Source organism: Trachurus japonicus, chromosome 20, assembly GCF_045865225.1.
Source record: "Trachurus japonicus isolate A0001 chromosome 20, Traja_1.0".
In the NCBI taxonomy this organism is placed as follows: domain Eukaryota; kingdom Metazoa; phylum Chordata; class Actinopteri; order Carangiformes; family Carangidae; genus Trachurus; species Trachurus japonicus.
Window position 1 is genome coordinate 26,578,247 of NC_140926.1, and position 20,978 is coordinate 26,599,224.

The 20,978-nt window shown below is 43.2% G+C and overlaps 1 protein-coding gene across 1 annotated transcript in view; it reads left to right on the forward strand.

Annotated features, from left to right (window-relative positions):
- Positions 1–20,978, forward strand: part of rreb1a (ras responsive element binding protein 1a) — a 76,335-nt gene that overhangs the window by 26,254 nt on the left and 29,103 nt on the right. Inside the window, exons 2-3 of the mRNA XM_085763070.1 lie at positions 18,962–19,072; positions 20,013–20,259. Coding sequence (XP_085619196.1) covers positions 18,962–19,072; positions 20,013–20,259 — 358 coding nt within the window. The remainder of the gene's footprint in view (positions 1–18,961; positions 19,073–20,012; positions 20,260–20,978) is intronic.

Sequence of the window (20,978 nt, forward strand, 5' to 3'; positions counted from 1 at the left end):
AGGGTCAGGTCATCAATGCAGCTCGACAGGTTCCAGAAGTATTTTTTAGTACTTGTATTATACTTATAGAAGTGGCATCATGTACTGCAGCAATAACAGCAGCACACTGTCTAACTATCTGATATGAAACTGTCACCTCTGACCTTTTCCCTCTGCTCACTCTTCACTAGTGTCAACTCTTCATTCATGCTTTTATCACACACAACACAAGGCTAACATTGAATGTAAAGTTACATGAAGGCATCATACATGACTTGTAACACATGTGGAGTTGTGTGAGGCGTGTTGAGGCGTCTTTAAGTCTATTTTCAGTTTATACAAAGATCTAAGAAACATCCTCAGATGTCACTCAGCAGCACATGATTAGACTTGAGCTGAAAGTTAACCAGTAACTGCATGTACTGACTCATCTGAGTGTGGTTTGAACAGTTGATAAGGATGCTCAAACTGTGGAGAAACAGAGCCAGCAGTAAAAGAAAGAGAGCGAAGGGAGGTGGGGGAGGAGGTGTTGATGTCCTTGAGGCAGGAGTTGGGCAGTTAGCCAGGGCCACAGTCCTGACAGCCAATCAGCATTGAGCTTACATGGAAGGTGGCGGGCAGCCAGCCAATGGGGGCAGAGTTTAGTGCGGGATGAGGAGCACAGCGGCTCATCTGGTCTGACTGGATTTTCTCTCTCTGACAAGACCTCACTTCTTTCTTCTTTTCCTCCTTCTTCTCTCACTTCCTTTTTTTAGTCAGTGCTCCTTCCACACCCAGGATCATCTCTCTCTCTCTCTCTCTCTCTCTCTCTCTCTCTCTCTCTCTCTCTCTCTCTCTCTCTCTCTCAATTCAAATTTGCTTTTCTATGTAGCCTAGCCAAAGCATATGACTCAATGAAACAAAACAATAAACTTCATAAGAACCTAAGGAAAGAAACCTAAGGAAGATAAATAAAAAAGAATTGTGTGTGTAAAATAATAGACAATACTGAGGAGTTGAGATGCTCATCCAGTCATGTAAGAGGCGCCCCACCCCTCCTTTAAAGGAAAAGGCTGACAGACCCATGATGAGACAACTTAGTGTGTATGAAGTGATGTAACCTTTTGTAAACTCTAAGCATCAACTCTAAGCATCTCTGTGTGATAGTTGTGTAACTCTGTGTTTCTCTATCTGTCCCTGTGGCAGTCCAGGTTTCAACCATTGATCACTATAAAGGTAGTGTGTGTGTGTGTGCGCGCGTGTGTGTGCGTGTTTGTGAGTGTGTGTGTGTGTGTGCGCAACATACTGACAAATGTGTGAATCATTGTTTTCCATCAGTCTTTAACTGCTGTCTGATGGGTAATATGGTTTGGGTTTAGCAGCCTCCTCCTCCTCCTCCTCCTCCTCTTGTTGGTCCACCCATTCCTCCTCTGCCTTTATCCTCCTCTCATCTTACACTTCCTCTCTCCTGCTCCTCACTTTTCTGGCCTTGCGTCTCCTCCTCTCCTAAACTTCCACTCTTTCTGCACTTTCTTCTCTCGGAGTCTTTCTGCCTTCTCAACCTTCTCCTCTTCTCTCATCCACTCGTCTCCTCCTGTCCTTGCTTCCTCTCCTCATGTCTTCTCCTCCTCCAGGGCTTCTGCACTTGTCCATGCCTGTCAACCAAAAGCAGAGCAGCATTCTTCAACACACACATTCCTCATCCTGCTTGGCGAGTTATTTTTACCATCAGAGGCCTCCTCGACGCTGCTGGCCTCCTTTCACAGTTGGAAGCATCTTTTCATCCCCAAACTGCTCTCAGGTTTTGCATTGTCATTCCTCCTGTTAATTCCCAGTTAACCCAGTTACACTGTAACAGACACTAACCAGCACGCACCGACACCACGGCTGGTTAATGTTTCATGTAGTGTAAGTTGGTGGGAAAGGAGGCGACGCCACACAGCAGACATCTTGAAGAAACAGAGCTGGAGTTTGTGAGGTGCATAACCAATCAGAAACACTGCTACTGCTCTGTATTTTGATGATTTAAAGCACTTGGCGCACGAGCATGGAGGTTTCACCTTTTTAATTTGTAGTTCATACAGATCGCTGAATTAATTTTATTTTTTTTGTTCCATTGATGGAAAATGATTATTTCAGTTTGTCAGTGAACATGACACATTGACAGGTCCTGGCTTGTCTAATCTGCTTAGACAGTGGAAAGCATCATGTTGATTCACAGGGATGAATGAACAGATGAATGAGGATGACTAAAAGGCTCGTCTTCTTAACTACAACTGCAGTAGGGCTGTCAATCTTCCCTCCACATCAGATTTGAATATCTAACGCTTCTTATGTTAAATATTCAAATTATTCACATTTTTTATGTTTTTTTTTTTTTTTTTAGTTCATTATATACCCATACCAATAAATCTGTTATGTAACATTTAAATTTTACCAACTCAATATAAAACTTCAAGAAGGGAATATTATATTTAAGTAGTGGTGCAACAGATCACAGTTGATCCGTTGTGATCGCTCTCCACGGATCAGCACGCTAGTGGTCCGCGGATCAATTGATTGATTTTTTTTCTTTTTTTTTTTTTTAAAGTAGGTGTGTGTGTGGTGTGGGAACATGTAGGCGCATTGCCCCAGCTGAATAAAAGGGTCATTAAAAAAACAGTTTGTAAATTTGAAGCTGCAGCTCTACGTCGCACACAACAACAACAACAACAACAACAGAATAGTTTGTTTTATCAACATGTTTACTTCCCCGAATGTGGCGATGCACAACGGTAATTTGTGTCGTTGTGGAAGGCACGCGTTGGAACTTGAGTTTCCACCTTCGAATGTTGTCATTTTTGAAATAATTTGAATTCTGTTTAAATAGCGTACGTTTGTTCTCACAGCCCTAACCTGCGCTGATACAAACTTTTAGAAAACTGAAATATCTGTCACTGTTTCTACCATGATACCATCAGTCAGATGAACCACTGTCACTGTGATAAATAATTAACAGTAACACTACCATGACATAGCATAATTGGTAACCAGGAAACATGTTAATTCAACATGCTAGCATGAATCATCTAATTTTGCATTAGCCTATGTTGTGATTCTTTTCATGACGAAAAGATTTTTTCTCCAAAAGATTTTGTTTATGTAGATCATTGCTATCGACGTTGAATTTATCTGCTGTTATTTATTATTAGTTTTTTCCCCAGTGAATATTGGGTTCAAGTTAGAACACACCTCATCACTCATGTAGGCCTATTGCTCCAAACAAACTGTGGCATCGGTTGTGATGCTGGAAAAAAGAAACAAGATAACCTCCAGCATCTCCGGCACACACAGGGGCTCGCTATCAGTTTTTATCATTATTAACATAGAACTTAAACATTGTTGGTTTTAATAATTTTGGCAGCTCTTGTTAACAAATGTAAGCTCTTTAATGCCACAAATCTACAAACAATGCAGCCGGCTGTTCCTGTAGCAGAACAGAGCTAAAGTGAGTTAGTGGGCTAGCTCATTAGCTGCTGGCTTAGCGGGGGCTTTATGTGGTGGAGCGGGGACATGGCGATAAACCCTGGTTTAGGTGGGAGCGGTGGCACCTCCCTGTATCAGCTTACACCTCCTATCTCCAACAATACTCAGCCCATTAACACTGACAAGCGCAGCTACAAAACCTGTTTCTGAGCCTGGGGACGGCTCAGGTGGAGCTTTCATTGGAGGTGTAAGAGTTTAAAATGAGCCGGGTGCTAAGAGGAGTGAAATAAGTTCCATTTGTGGCTTTGATCAGAGGTGTAGTTCATGACATCAGTGATACAGTTGTAGACATTCTCTCTCCTCTCTTCTCTGCCCATCCTCTGTTGCCTCTAATTAGTCTTATCAACCCTCTAAGCTCTTAATCTTTCTCTTTGCCTCCCTCCCCCTCTGTTACCTCCTCATCCATGCATCCATCCACCGTTCACCCCTCCAGCCTGTTGCATTCCCTCCCTCATCCCTCCCTCTTCTATCACTTCGTCTTCTCTCCTCCTCTGTCCATCCTTCTCCCCCCACCCATCCCTCACCTCACTTTGCCTTGTTGAATATTAGCAGTCAGATTAGCCTCTTTGTACAGCCGTGATGCTCAGCCCACCCTCCCCTCCACGCACACACACACGCACGCACGCACGCACGCACGCACGCACACACGCACACACACACACACACACACCTCCTGCGTCGTGTTTATCCAGTCTACATCAGGAGCTCCATGCCATCTTTAGCTCGGCTAAGCCTGTTTTCACCGGACATCACCTTTTTGTTTATTCTTCATTTTTGCTTGTTTTTTTAAAGGGATAGTTCAACATTTTGGAAAATTCCACTATTGTCATAATCCATATAATCTTAGCAGTAGGTTCATTACCGTTAATTGTTGGTGCAAGCGGTTTTTAGATCAGCGGGGCAGAAACGGTTCACCTTTCCCTCAACAAACTCATGAAATACAGAATCCAACAACTCCAAAACGCTCTGGTGGACAAGTGATGAGCTGCACCACGCTATGAAATAATAATGTAACATGACGAGACAGAGTTGTTTTCGAGGCAAATGTGTAGCTGGAACTACATTTCAGACACAGCAGCTGGGCGGAGTGATTTCAAAAGCAATTTCCTACAGGACTAATAAGCTTAATTTAACTTAAGTAGTTCCGAGTATTTGCTTCATGTCGTAATGTTACATAATTATACGTTATTATTTCATAGCATGATCAATGTGCAGGTCACAACTTGTCCACCTGAGTGTTTAGGAGTTGTTGGATTGTGTATTTAGTTTGATGAGAAAAACGTGGAAATACCATATGCCTCCGTTGTGTTAGCTGAGCAGCTTGCATCTCTGCTCCGCCGATCTAAAAACAGCTTGCACCGGCAATTAAAGGTAATGAACCTACTCCTGTGACTATAGGGATTATGGAAATAGGAATTGGCCAAAATGTTAAACTATTCCTTTAACCCTTAAAAAACACAAATTAAATACCACTCTGTCAGATTGAATAGGCTTCTATTTGAGTTGTAAAACCCTTGTCATTGTTAGAATCATCACTCATGGTACAAATGTATTATTTTCATAGTAAGGAACAGAGAGTTGTAATCATATGTGATAAAAACATGACATTATTCTGCACATATATGGGATGTTTGAAGTAGCTGATGAGTTGAGCTGCAGTCTGATTATGTGATAACTGTCAGATGCCTCCTTGGGTTTTATATGAAATGAGCCACATAGATGCCAAGTGTCTCCTTGTTATCTGGAGGTATCAGACAGCTCCTTTGTTACCCAGGATGCACTTTGCTGCTCTGGGCCTGCACGCTGTTGCCACAGTTCAGTTTGTGTTATCAGACAGTGGTGATTGTATTAGCAGAGCAACAGTAGGACACACACACTCACACACACACACACACACACACACACACACACACACACACACACACACACACACACACACACACACACACACACACACACACACACACACACACACACACACGGATACTGCACAGTGACCTCTGTACTTTGAACCAGGGATCCAGCTTTTCTGTAATAGTAGAGTGGAAGCTGTTTTTGTGTGTGCTGGTGTGTTTGTAGTGCACCGTGAACATGGACAGTTACTTTAGTAACACTAAAATTGTGCACTACAGTAGTTAATTTGAAGAATAAATATATCTAGTAACTGTGTGTGTGTGTGTGTGTGTGTGTGTGTGTGTGTGTGTGTGTGTGTGTGTGTGTGTGTGTGTGTGTGTGTGTGTGTGTGTGTGTGTGTGTGTGTGTGTGTGTGTGTGTGTGTGTGTGTGTGTGTGTGTGTGTGTGTGTGTGTGTGTGTGTGTGTGTGTGTGTGTGTGTGTGCGTGCGTGTGTGCGTGCGTGCGTGCGTGCGTGCGTGCGTGCGTGCGTGCGTGCGTGCGTGCGTGCGTGCGTGCGTGCGTGCGTGCGTGCGTGCGAGAAGTAGGTGATGATATTCACTTGTTGCAGCTAATCAAGTGATGGTTTAAATGATTCTCAAGCAAAACTACTGAACAAAAAAAAATCTCCACTTCCAGCTGCTCAAGTGTTTTTTCATCTCTTCAGTAGTTTTAGATCGACTGTGTTGATTGGACAAAGACATGTCAGGTCTGAGGTCGTCAAGTTGGGGTTGTGTGGTTGTGGCGGACGCTTTTCCACATTCCAATCAATGTATTGAAAGAATGGTGAAAGAATTAGTTTGCTCCTGTAGTTGTCATGATAGGCAAAAGAGTTCTTACCTGATAGGTTCTGGACTCAGATGCTTTTGGAGTTTATTTGAACGCAGCTTTTGTTGATCACTAACCATGTTTCCATCCACGTTTTTATTAGCATTAAACAATATTGAATTAAAAATGCCTTATGGAAACAGTAACATTTGATTAAACATTCGTGTTCGATTAAAAATGAATGCGGTCGATATCATCTGATTTTCTCTTGATCAATACAAAGTTTATGTGACAAATGCTGATGGAAACAGTTCTTTGCTGGATTCATTTGAGTTGTGATCATGTTTTATGTCAATTCTGCTACGTAATCCAGCTGTTAAAGACACAAAGAAAGATGCAGGTGAACAGGCGACAGACTGGCTTGTTCTGACAGAAACTGTTTGAAGCGCTGCCGTTCACAAACCACAGGTGACAGGGTGTCTGTGCTGCATCTGCATCAAAACACTGTTTACAGGCCGCTGTCTTCTGATGACAGGCATGTTGCATTACACCATATACATATAATATGAGCTGCTTTACACAGTCTATGGTCGCGAGCTGTCACCGTCGCCACTGTGTTTGACTGAGAATGAGGCAGCAGCTCCTCTAACTTCACTCTCTCATCACTTCTCTTCTTCGTCTGTTATGACGGTTGCTGGCAGCGTCGAGGCTCATCACCACCACCTAGACTGGAGTGAGGACTCAACTTAGTTTTTTTCGTATTTGTCGTATTTGTTGTGTGACTGAACCGTGACCCTCGTACCGTGACGGCACGGGACGAATACAAATACCATTACACCCCTAATATATCTAACACCAGCCTATCCACAAGTTTCTGAACGTCATCTATGGGCAAACCCGGAAGCCGGTTTTGCCGGTTTGGTGGAATTGTACGGTTACGTTTCCATGGTTTCAGTCGTTGTCATAGTTGCGGTAAACGCATGGATCTATTAACGCTGGCTTTTAACACGGATGTCAATTTGTGTGATATCCAATGTTAAAAGCTGGTGTGATGATCCATGCGTTTTACAGATTTTCATTGAAAAAAAAAAAAAAAAATCCATGCATTTACCGCGACTACTGAAACCATGGAAACGTAAACATAAAATTCCACCGGAAGAGCAAAACCGGCAAAACAGGCTACGTTTTTGACGTTCGGAAAAAGGTGGATAGCCTAGAACTTGTACAACAGTCTATTTACCAACTTAACTTGGCTGGCGTGCGTATGGCTCAGTGGTTTCCAGGCAACGACTCCAGCAGCTGGTCACACTGGGCAGCCCGACCTCAGATAACCGGTTAAAGATGAAGGATGGATGTTCTTCTGTTTTGTGATTTAGTACCAAAATTAATGGAAACATCTTAAATTGTAAGAAAACAATTTGATACAGTAACATGATCACAAAACAGCACATGACGTCATTACACACGGCTTTTTATTGGATTTAAAGGTCTCAGATTGAAACGCACTAGAACCAGCTTCATTCACATTAAGATTTTTATTGATCTTCAGATAATTAGATCGACAAGTGGACGGAAACATGGTTAGTGAGAACTTTTTACTTGTTTGGTTGAGCAGGAAGCTAACATTGTGAACTTGGCCGACTGCTGTGACGAGTACGAGTAGTTGTGAAAATGAGCTTGCGTTGTGTGTATTTGGTCATGGTGTGCGACACTAACAGGGTTGGGGACGGTTAGCTGAGCCTCTTTCACTGCAGGCTGCCAATCCATGTGTGTTATGATGAAGCTACTTGGTGTATACTGTGTATGTAACACTGTTGGTGTATGTCATGTATGTGTGTTACTGACTGTGTCTCTGTGCTCTCCCCCTGCAGTGTGAGCAGTGGTTGCAGACACACACACAACAAACCCCGCCCCCTCCCGCCCCGCCCCGCCCCGCCCCGAGACACGAACGAACGAACGAGCGTTGCTTTACAAAAAGGACGGGTAAATATGCTCCTCCTCTCCTCCCTCCATCCCTCACTCATTCATCCACTGATTGACTCATTCATCCAGTTAACCTGCAGCACCATCGCTCTGCCTGCACTCCTTCCACTCCTCCGTCATCCACCTTGCTGCTCCTCCTCTCCTTCTTTCCTTTCCTTATCATCTTTCCTCTCTTCACTTCTGCTCCCTGTTTTTTCTCCTCATTTCTTCCCACCCTCCTCCTCTCCTCATCTCCATCCTTCCATTCCATGATTTTCCATCCACTCCTCTCTATCTGCCCTCCTTCGTTCCTCCTTAAACCCTCTGTGAGCAGCATGGCAGTCATCCTTCCGTCGCTATTCCTTTGACCTAGTTATTGTTTTATTTTGTCCCTTTCTTCATCCTTCCTCGAACATTTCTTCATCGTCTTCGGCTGCACTTTGACCAAGCTCTGTCAGTGATCAGAGAGGCACAGACACACCTGCTGCTTGTGGCTCTGCTTCCTGGTCATGTGATCAGCTGTCGGCTTCACAGGGCTTATCTTTCATCAGAGGGCGAAGGCTGGCCTGATGGGGAAGAAGCATGTTGAGCTTTCTGAGAACACATGACTGCAGACACTTTGTTCATTTGTCTCTACTTGTTTAATCATGACTATCACTGCGGCTCTGTCTCTTTTCTGAAATGTTGCTCCTTCTCTCTGGTGCTGTTTGATGAGCGACTCGGAGCTGCTGCTGTCTGCTTGTGGCAGCTCTGTACTCATCCACAGGTTTTGTGCTTATGGCCTGTATTTCAGTTTACAGCCTATACTGTCACATTGAGATCACCTGCACAACTGCAGCAAGTTGAGCTGTGATCTTGTTCTTTGTGTCGTTTGGTTCACCCAGTCTGCATGCTGCTGTTACAGTTTGTTAAATAATTTTATAACTTTCATCAGCTGTTACTAGGGCTGGGCGATAAAACGATAACGATATATATCGCGATATAACTTTACTCAATAGCAATATGAAACGTGGTCGATAGAAAGTCGATAGGTTTCATTCATTCATGTTTTGAAACAGCCAATGAAAACGAGAGTTGCGCCGCGCTGAACCACTGGCTGAGCCAATTGACACAGCACAGGAAGACTGTACACAGCACAACAACACGTGGTAATGTTTGGACTGCTGCAGCCTGGCGTCAGCAGCGGGACATCGCCAGTAAAGAGAGAGAGAGAATGAGTGTTGCCTCGAAAGAAAAAATGGAGAACGAGTGACCGCGAAAAGACGTGGTACGTCATGTTTACATTAACCCAGATTGATGGAACTCTGATACAGTAGGTGTAAACAACCCTAAACTTTAACCACGGAGACAGCAGGCAGTCGGAGCGGCTCGCCGTCACACATCAAAGGGAGCGCAGTCACGGCGTGGCCGCTCTGCTGCTGCTGCTGCTGCTGCTGCTGCTCACACCAGAGCGACACTGTTCAGCTGTGCCGACTTAAACACTGACCACTTGCGAAGCAAACGCTAACCGCGGCGATTTCTCTTCCTTTTTCTTTTCCAGCCTGGTTTAGGCTGAGAATGATCGCTGCTCAGACGGACCACGTCAGGTCCGGGTTTTAATTTTCACGTCCGTTTATAAGTGTAGCAGCAGCAGAGAGATGGAGCAGCTCCTGTATGGGGAGCCTGGCTCTGGTCTGACCTAACTCCTGTCTGATGTAATGTTAAAGAACGCCTGAACAGCGGAGTGATAATGTCTGTAAAAAGACCCAGTTCTGTTGTACTGTAGCCTATATCAGCACTCCTGTATGTCTCTTGTCCAATCAAATTATTTGGTTGAAACTAACTGTATATAATACCAGTTTTATTTATCTGAAACTGTTATTAGGCTACTCATTGCTTTTATATGTTAATCATTACATCTGAAATGTTCAATTTTTCACGAAAAATAAATATTTAAATCAGAAATAACCTTCTGATATCTTCAAATCTCACTTGTGAGTATGATGGAACATTTAGGCTTGACAAAAACAGTGACTTGAGTCCTATCGTGATATATATCGATATCGACTGATATGAAAAAAATTATCGTGATAGGATTTTTTCTCATATCGCCCAGCCCTAGCTGTTACAACTGGACCGTTCTTCTAAAATCCCCCCCTTTAAGCCTGAATCACATGTTTACTCCACTCTGTCTAAACCTGCTCTCCTCTGTAGCTGTGGTCGATGTTCCAGATATCCTGTGGTTGAGATACAGAGGCATGTTCTTAGCTCATTCCATCTTTTAATTAATTGCATCAAAGACAATCTTTAAAATGTATATTTCTTGAATTGAATTTGAATTTGAATTTTTATTTTTGCAGAAAGTTAAAAGAATACAACATAAAACATGGTAGGTAACAATAGGACAGTGCAGGGAGAGGCAAAAAGCCACAAGGGGCTTATTTTTAAGCCTCCACCCTACAGTTTGTTGTGAAAAAACACAAAATAACATGAAAAAAAAAAAAATAGAATAATAATGACTGACAACAATAATAAATATATTTAAAAAAACTACACTACTACAACCCATCTGTTTTTATTAAACAAAATTAGATTTAGAAACAGAAAACAACTTGTACTGTCTCTGAACTGGCAGCAGTGCATTTATTCATTTATCAACACTGAGAGTTAAAATAGAACAGTGTTTATCTGGATCAATACACAGATAATAAGAAAATGCATAAACATATTGTACTTGTGCATTAAGTTGAAACTGAGCAGATGAAGATGGGACGCCACACACACAGGATGAATGTGTGTGTCTGTGTGTTGGAGAGTAGAGGAATCTCCATCCTGATTGGCTGAGAGCTGGCAGACATTTTCCACAGTCAGCCTGTCCAGTGGTTGGCTGAGACGTTCCCCTCCCCCGTCTGCCCCCTCCTCTCTCCCTCTCCCTCTCCCTCTCCCTCTCCCTCTTCCTCTCCCTCTGTCTCTCTCTCTCTGGTATGTTGTACAGTAGAGCTGACACACCGTCGATGCTATCTCAACACTTTATCACGTCGGGTCTAAACTCCACTATGCTGCACCGCAAACACACACACACACACACACACCAGTCAATCTGTAACCAAGCTGCCGTGTTCAAACCCTAAAGAGGGAAGAGAGAGAGAGACGAGCCTGAAAGACAAGATGATGCAAGAAGCGGAGGGAGAGTCAGAGTTGCACACATGCAGTTTATCCTGTCACCATCCTCATGCAGAAAAGGCTTGAACTAAATCTGAACCAGATCTCACTGTTTTATTGTTTGGCATGAGGCCAGAAGTATCTCAAAAGTATATCACTCCTGTCACAACAGAGAAAAATCTAAATCTTTGGCTGCACTCATTTTCAATGATTTTATTTTCAGTGTTAGGAAAGATGCTGAAATATTTAACTTTCTCATTGTAGAACTTTGATGTGAGAAAAAAATCGATCAACAATGACATAGTGGGTGTCCACATAGCTGAGTCAATGCTGCCTAAAGAGAAAGCAATCTGCTGCTGGATATTCAGTGTAGTTTCATGAGTGTGTGTTAACAAGTTAGGGCAAAGTACTGCATGGAAGGAGTGGAGGAAGGAGTGGAGGAGCAGTGGAGGATGGGTAATGGCAGCTGAGTGTTAGATGGTGGTTTGGAAGGAAGGAGGGAGGCGGGGGAGAAGGTCAATGAGAGAGAGAGAGAGAGAGAATGTCCATCAATCTCTCTTGCTCTGAACTCGCTCACACATGGGGAAGCAGCAAAGCACTCTCTTGTGACTCCCGTGAGTGTGGGCTTCCTGTTGTGGTCGTGAGAGACTCAGAAACAGAAAGAGATAAAAGGGAGAGATTCTTTCAGTTTCTGAAGCTTAGCTTGATTAAGAACAATTACACGTTTTGAACTGACTCTGTTTTTCTTAAATGAAATGCAGTGGATTATCTGGGGATGATTTAAGATGCCAGCCAACAAATTCAACCATGATGACTTCTTGCTCAGCTAAACAGTGCTAACTGTGGACTATGACCTTTAATATTTTGTTCAATTGTTAATGATCAAACAGAAGCTCTGTAATAAGTCAGCCACAAATGCAAAGAAAAAAGAAAAATAGCACTATTGCACTTAATTGACGGTTGGCCATGTAACAATAGTAGCATTAGCCATAACAATAGTAGGCCTAGCATATAAATTAGCATTAGCTAACTATGGCTAATGGGGTCAACTGCTGTTGGTGAAATCTACTACTGAACTACTTCACTACTTCCCAGTGTTTACAGATTCCTTTAGATACTTAGCTAATGTAGCAAATAGCTAACATTAACATTACAACATGAAAAGCTTTAAGAACTGAAATGGCTTTTATATCAGTTAGCAAGCTTAACTAACCCTAGTGTCAATATTCACTGTGATCTGAAACTTTCAAATGCTATCTAACAAAGCTAACATTTTAGGGGGGGATTTAGTGTTTTTTTTTTGTTTAGTTTTTTTCATTTCTTAAAAATGACTATTTAGATGAATGATCAGCTTCAGAATGCACTCATTTCAGGGTAGACCAGCCTGGATGTGTATTTAAAGACGGGTCGTCTGTATGTGTGTCAAGTCAGTTTTGATGAGAAGAAGATGGAGATAAATGCAAAGAGAAGAGCCGTTAGAAGGGGGGTAATTAATAGCCAACATATGGTCACTGGATCCTATCCTCCCCCACCCCTCCTCCGTCTATCTCTTCATACATCCCTCCATCCCTCTCCTCACGTCTGCACAGACTGTTAGCTGACACCCAGGAGGACACAACCATACAAATATCTCACCTTTCAAAAAGGGAGTGATATAAATATAAATGGAGAAGATCAGTTTAAAAAGAGGAAGAGTTAGATCCAGAGAGAGGAGACAGTTGAGAAGGAGCCGGAGGAGGATTTGCTTCCAGCAGGTGTCGGTGTGGTCAGTTTGTAAATGCCACAAGCCGAGCTGCTAACATTATTTAGCTTAGCACACAGTTCATGGTTCACTTTTGCTACAACAGACAGAAGATTTGTAAAATAAGGCAAAACATAACATTTTGGCATTTATAAAGCAAGACTATCATTTAATATAGAGCCTGCTGCTTATTTGACTGTTATTATTAATATTTTTCAGCATAGACAAGCTGAAAATATTTTTTTTATGTAAGTTCTGTAACAGCTTTGTTACAATTTGACCTGCTAATGCTGCTGCTAAAAATGACCAGCTAATACAACATTAGCTAATATCACGTAGCCTTCCATAAACTAAGAATCTCCATCCTCCCTGAGGATGCTGCCACACAGCACCGCTTTGATAGCTTTAAAAGCAACTAACTACATAGAATGTTGTTCATCTAGAGTTGCCACAAATATTGTTTTATCCAAATTGAAATAGTTGTGTGAATGTGCAGAACTTTATTTATTTATTTATTTATTTAAAAGGATCCCCATTAGCTGATGCCAGTGGCACAAGCTAGTCTTCCTGGGGTCCGAAGTACCTTACATCGAAAAGACATGTAAAAAACATATCACATCATATCAGTCAGATAGACATCATAGACTTCATAATAAGAAATCAACATGCTTTTAGAGACCTGCTGTTGGTATTGAGCATACTTTTTTGGTGAATTTTTTCTAAATTTTCTAGCAGCTAATGGAGGCCTATTATACCTATTGGTTGTTCAAACAGGATGAAATGACACAAAGATCTGATCCAGTTAAAGTAACAGCAAAAGAAGTTGTTGACTGAGGGACAGACTTGAAGCAGAGTCCTGCTGGGACCCTGCTGTCCATTTAATGTCTCAGCTGTCATGTCAGGTGAAAGGAGGCAGGGACAGAGAGGATTTATGGGGTTTAGGTGACAGGAAACGTTTCTCCCTCCTCCTCCTCCTCAGTCTCTCTGTCAGTGGGTAACATCTTCACACAGGTGCTACACTAGCTTTATGTAGTGAGATCATTGACCTCAGTGTGACTGAGGTCCCGTGTTGTGGTGGTCTTGAGCCGTTTCCTAACTGCAGAGCCTCTACCTGCCATGATAATGGTAGTGATGAAATGTTTGCCACCATGAGCAGAAAGTGTTCAGCTGAGGTTTCCACTCTGGGAGAGCACACGGCCAGGCATGTTTCCAAAACTCTTCATGTCAAAAAATAAATGACCACAATTTGCAACAGTTGTGTATGTTCAGACCAGAGTGTCCTAATGTCTTTATATTATATTAGTGTTTCATCCCACGAAGCTCTTTTCTACCAAACAGGAGAGTGTCAAAACATTCTTCTGTTCATATTACTTTGCTATAAATCCCCTCTTTACGCTTTGTAGCAGAAAACTCTTAATAGTTTATAACACAAGTGTCATGTTTTCCTGTGGTTTATAAACACAGACACACATAATGTAATTAATAATAATAATGTCCTTATAACTGCACTAATGTTCACTCTAAACCATAAGGCAGGGTTAAAAATTAACATAATGCTAAAGCCAAAAGGCTTCAAACGCTCAGAATCGGTGACATAGAAAGTGGCTTATTCTGTCAATGGACTGGCACAAAACCCAAAGTTAATTAGTTTAATCTCAAAGACGAATTAATTGTAAATATAGTTTAACTACAAAGGGCCTAGTTTTAATTAACCTGCAGGTAACCATGGAAACAGCCCTTTAGCAGTTGATTCTAACTGAACACAAAGTTAAAGTGACCTAAAGCTCAGCTCCTCTTTTCATCTCTGGTGAGTTTAAGATCCATCACGTCTCTGTCATATGGAGCTGCTTAGTTTGAAAAAGTTCTTCTGTTGATTCATGTCCTGCTGCTCGGCTCATCTCTGTCTGTGTTTCTTAACATGAGTACTTAGCGCTTCATTTCCCTTGGATTTGTGAACAAGTTGGATTTAAAGGAGGTTTCCTGTTAGCTTCCCTAACTGTTTTTTCTGTTGTTGATGCTGATGTGATCTGGTTGTCAAGGATCAAGGCTGTCATTCTTAAAGACCGCACAACTAGTACTCAGGTCCCGGCTACAGCAACAACACAGGTGAATAAAGCAGCAGGACAGCAGCTCACACTGTTCATCAGTCAGCCACGCCACGGAGAGCCCTGATTGGTTATCAAGTCATTTTACCAAAAACATTTGCTGGTAAAGTTTCTTATTGGTAGATTGCCAGTACTAGCTAACCGAGTCTCCATGGCAACTGCGCAAACTGCTGCACAGAATTCTCAGGAACGATGCAGACTGGTTGTGAGATCTTAAACCTACAGTAGCTTTACATGTCATCAACCCAGTTAGAAGGAAAAGGCAGAGTTGAGACAGTTAGAGGAGGAGGGGAGAGAGAAGATGGTGGAGAGAGGGATGGAGGGATGGAGACATGGAGGAGGCTTCTTCTCTTCTTCTTTGTGTGCAGCACTTTGGCTCCAAGAGACCACTTTTCCATCTCTCTCACACACACACACACACACACACACACACACACACACACACACACACACAGACGCGCGCACACAAACACAGACGTATCCATTTACTCCCTGGCTCCCACATGGTGACCTTTTTTTTCAGCTTTTGCATGAATGTGCAAGAATGTTAGCGCTGTGTGTGTGTGTGTGTGTGTGTGTGTGAGAATGCGTGTGTGTGTGTGTGTGTGTGTGTGTGTGTGTGTGTGTGTGTGTGTGTGTGTGTGTGTGTGAGAATGAGTGTGTGTGTGTGTGTGTGTGTGTGTGTGTGTGAGAATGAGTGTGTGTGTGTGTGTGAATGAGTGTGAGTCAGGAGGGAGTGTCAAAGCCAGTGTGAGAATGATGGCTGGGAACAGATGTAGTAACATCACACACACATGCAGTGTATTCACCCAGAGTGATTTACATAAAGTGTAAGACAGGATCATCCACACATACACACACACACACACACAGTGAGTGGAGTTGAAGAGTTGTGTGTGTGGACACGTGCCGGCTCCTCTAACTGGTTAGGAGGTTTTGGGTGCAGGTCTGCTCTAGCGCCACCAGCAGGCTGCCAGGGAAGGACAGGCTTATGTGTTTGTCACCTTTGCCATGACATTGCTCATTGTATTTGTCTGTACATTTTAGCGCCACCATCAGGCCAAAGTTAGATTGTGTCCATTACAGCATGACTGGGCTGCTCTCCACCTGCAGAGCTGCAGGTAGCAGCTGCTCATGAGAGTTGGAGTCTAAAATCCCATCAATACATCAGACCTGAATAAAAATTAGATTTTACATTTTATTGAGATACAAAAAAAATCAGGTTTTTGTTTTTTTTATTAAAAAAAAACATTCACTCATCTTTGCTTTCCTTCATCCATGCCTTCCTTTCTCTTTGCTCTTCCTTCCTTGCTTCTTTTACTACCAATTTTTCTTTTTCTTCCTCCTCCTCTGATTTCTCTCCTTCTTTTCTTTGCCTTACTCTTTCCTCTCCCTCCATCCTAATCCTAATTCTGCCCCCTCTCTTCTTGCCGTCTCCTCCTCTCCATCTTCCCTCCCTCCCTCCCTCCCTCCCTCCCTCCCTCCCTCCCTCCTCCGTGCTCCTCCACCTCTCTCCTTTTGCAGCCATCTGTTGCTGTTCGTTTCTGCAGGCTGTAAAAAGTGCTGCCTGAGCACTCCACCAGCCAATCACAACATCCCAGAGTGTGTGTGTGTGTGTGTGTGTGTCTGTATCTGTGTGTGTATGCTGAAGACGAATGATGCTAATGTAAAAAACAATCCGGGGTAAGCTCTGTGTGTGTGTGCGCGCGCGCGTGGACGCGTGTGTGTGAGTTGATGCACCTGCTATGACCATGTTACAGTGTGTCATGTAAAAGAGCAGTGATAGATCAGTGGAAACACAACACACACACACCCAGCTGGCCAGTTGTCACCAGTCAGTCGCAGAGCTCCACTCATCCTCCTGTCTCCTCTCTTCCTTTCTTCCTCCTCTTCTCAGTTCTTTGACTTCTACCAACACACATTAAAATGTAGAAGCACCCACAGTGAAACGTAGAAAATAAAGAAATAAAGAAGATTCAGCTCATCATTTAATGTAAATCTACATCATGATTTCAAAATTGAGATAAAAAAAATGATTGAATGAAGTAAAAATCAATCTGCTTCTGGTTCAGTTAGGGTTGTGTTATAATAAAATAATGAATACAATAACAAGCTTATGAGCTTCTGGTTTTTACTGTTTTTAATTCCAAACTGGATCTGATTAGAGGAGGTAACCAGACATGAAATAAGAAAAGGCCTGAAAAAGTTTTGGACCCTATTGAAATGTTGAAACAGATGAACCCTGTCAGATCTGAGTCCAGATCTGATGTGTAGCCTATATGTCCACTGTTAGATGTCATGGTCCAGACTTGATGTTTTTATATTTTTACTTTCTAATTCTTTTATTTACCTCCCACTTTGTTTCTGTTCTTGGTTAAATCAGTTTAAACTTGCAGCTGCTGCTCGTAAAGTAACAAACTGATGAGCTCTGATTTATTTGTTCCATCTGAACAAATAACCAAGTCCAGTTGCATTTGATTTAAATTTCTTTGGGGATAACGATGAGAATATTCACAGGCTTCCATCTGAACTGAACTCCATTGAACTGCTCATCATTTTAAAGCTGCATGTGTCTGTGCTGCCTCTCGCTTCCTTCTTTTTGCTTTGAACGAGGAATGTCAAACACCCTCTCCCACCCTCCGACACACACACACACACACACACACACACACACACACACACACACACACACACACACACACACGGCCCCTCTCTCTCTCTATGAGCTGGAGGAGGAAGTGGCCAGCTCTGGAGAGCGTCTTCCTGTGGGGGCTGCCAAACAGGAAATGGCAATTACCTCTCTTCTTCTGCTCTCTTCTCTGAGAAAACCCCTCAGCTCTTCTCCTCCCTCTCTCTTCCATCATCCTCCATCTTTCACATCCATTTACCCACAGTCCAATGCTTTTCTTCTACTTATTTCTACGGTGTTGGTGTCATGCATCTCCTCTCTCGTTGTGTCTCTTCCATGCTGGAGGCAGGTGAGGACTGTACGCTGACGCTCCACATTTTTGTTGCTCTGGTCCCGTCAGCGCTGAGCCAGAGCTGCTCTTATAGCTCAAAGGTCACGACTACCACTCTCACATTCAGTGTCTGTACTATCAGGAACGAAGTGGAAACATGCAGATGAAGATGCTGTAATGAAGGAGCTGTGGGCAACAAGACTGTGTTTATGATCCTGAGAATGTGTGGAAAGTGCTGGAATGATCTGGCTTGAAGGACTTCTATGAGACTTCATTTTGTAAACAACCAGATTCTGGTCTGATTTTTTTTTTTCCCTTATCATTTTTGAATCCACAATCTGTTTTTACTTTGCTGCTCTTTATAAAATCTTCACCCCAGATTCTATCTAAATGGATTAATGTAAAATAAAAACATAAATCCAAATAGAGTAGTTAAATGTAGAGTAGGAAATGAAGCCGAGCTACCGGCCGACCTTCAGAGTCCCTTTGTGATTCTAATTTAAGTTAACCTTCAACCTTCACACACCAGCCTCCAGTGAAAAACCTGCTCGTTTAATGTGTCCTCAGTTGACACACAGAGCAGATGAGTTAAGGCCTCTCAAGATTCACCAGCAGCCAGTCTGTAGTGAAGGTCACAGTAGGACTTTAGCAAGTTGAACCTTGTTAATTCTGCTTTGATATTTTCACATTTTCCTTTGACCCACACATACTGCAACGTAGTAGAATGTTTGTTTGAGTTGTTGTCATATTAACTGATGGAGCTGGCAGGTATCCAACTGTGCTAGGGTTGGAAGTGGTTCACAGCTGTTGGATACGCTGGAAAAACATTCAGATTTCTGAATGGAGTTTGGTGTCACTGCTCTGCTGTAACCATATTTCTTAAATTTGTGTTGTTTTTTTCACATTTCAGCAGTCATGGAAAACTCCATGGAAGAAATGCAAGAAGGGGGAGGAGCCAACACTGAGATAAACGAGGAGGAGGCGGAGCTTACAGAGGAGAAGAAGCACAATAACCTCCAAGGTACATGAAAAAGCTTGTCCAGAGTAGTAAATTGCATTTTCTCTTAAAGGGATAGTTCAACATTTGGCAAATTGGCCCTTTGCCATAATCACTATAGTCATAGCAGTAGGTTTGTTACCTTTAATTGTCGGTGCAAGCTATTTCTAGAACGGCGGAGCAGAGCCGTGAGCTCAGCCTCCGTAGCGTAGCTCTGAGCAGCTCACGGCTCTGCTCCGTCGTTCTAAAAATAGCTTGCACTGACAATTAAAGGTAACAAACCTACTCCTAACAGCTTGGACGCACTAGACGCGGAACCGAAGCGCAGCGCCCTGGAGCGGAGGGAGTTTCAGTTCAGCGCACATGTTAACAGGTCTGCCTGGCCGCACATCTCGCGCCGTGGAGCGCAGTGCGCGCGCCTGGAGCGCTTCAGTTCGGTTCATTTCTATTTTTCACGCGAGCCGCGCGCGCCGAGAGCGCCGTCTGTCAAGCTGGACAGACGTGGTCGTACCAGACAGGAAGTCGGGCACAGAAAAGGCGAGAGAATCCGGTCAATTTTCAAAATAAAATAATTAAATGATGATTAGTTGTAGTTATAATGAAGTTGTTGCTTGTCCATCTATACATATTTGACCGTTGCGTCTGCACATGAGACACACAGACACATGTTTAAAATGACGTGTGTGTGGAAAACCGAGTGAATATGAGTATGAACGACTGCAGTCGATGTCTGACCGGCGCGGAGAGAGGAGAAGTATGCTCCCAGTGCGACCACCCAAGCGCCCGAGAAGCCGCGCGCAGTGCGCGCGCCCAGCTTCCGCGTGCAGTGCGTCCAGGGAGTAAGACTATAGGGATCATGGCAATGGGCCAATATGCCAAAATGTTGAAACTTTGATAAAGTTTTGGTTATCATAGCCACAAAAACTCTAAAGTTTCATGATGCATGAAATCTTCACTTGTCCAGGAGCAGTGAACGGAGTTGTGGAGGCAGCAGCGAGCGGAGGAGAGAAGCTACAGAACGGAGACCGAGGAGGAGGAGGAGGAGGACGAGGACGAGGAGTCATAGGAGCTGAAGGAGGTGGAGACCTGTCCTCCATTAATGCCATGATGTCGACAGTGATGTCGGCAGCAGGGACCATTAACGGTGCAGGAGACGGAGAAGGAGAGAGTGCAGTCACCTCAGCCAACTCCTCAGCCGGGCCGTCTCCAAGGTGACCACTGACCCTTTCATCTTAATGATGTTTTTAGGTTTTTATCTATTTGATAAAAACATCAGGTGCCTTACATTACTGCCCCCCACTTTCTAATAATAGAAAATAAAACATCTGGACTCAGAGAGGTTTAGTTTAAAATTACTGTTGGGGACTTACCGGTCCCACACAGAACCATACATGTATCACAGAACTGCTCCTGTAGAGAAAACCACTGAGCTCAGTGGTTCTGAATTGCATCATTAAACTGTCAGCTCTACCTCCTCTCTGAGTGGTTGTTCTTCTCTGGATGTGACGCTACCAATGGTTCAAAAAGATAATGAGGAGGAAGAAGAAGAGAGCTTTTGTAAAACACAGAGATGTAAAGGAAGTGAAGCTCACCAACTGCCTCTGAATTCTTCAGCTGAGTGTTTTCAAAAACAGCTCCAAAAGATGGGCTTCACTGATAAAAGGCAAAGGCTGAAGAACGGAGCAGAACCAACCATCTACCCCAGAATGTCCACCTGCTGGATCACCTGAGCAGAAACCTACCAGGTTGTCGGTTCCTTTGGTTCTGATTGGACCAAACTTGTTGGGCTGTAGCTTCAGAGCCTTCAGTGTTCCAGACACATGTTGTTATGTTTGAAGCCTTATTTTTGTTCTCTTTGGTGATATTTTAATGTATTCAGTTTTGGCATGGTGTTTTATGGCCCATGTATCTGTGTCTCCATGGATAATCC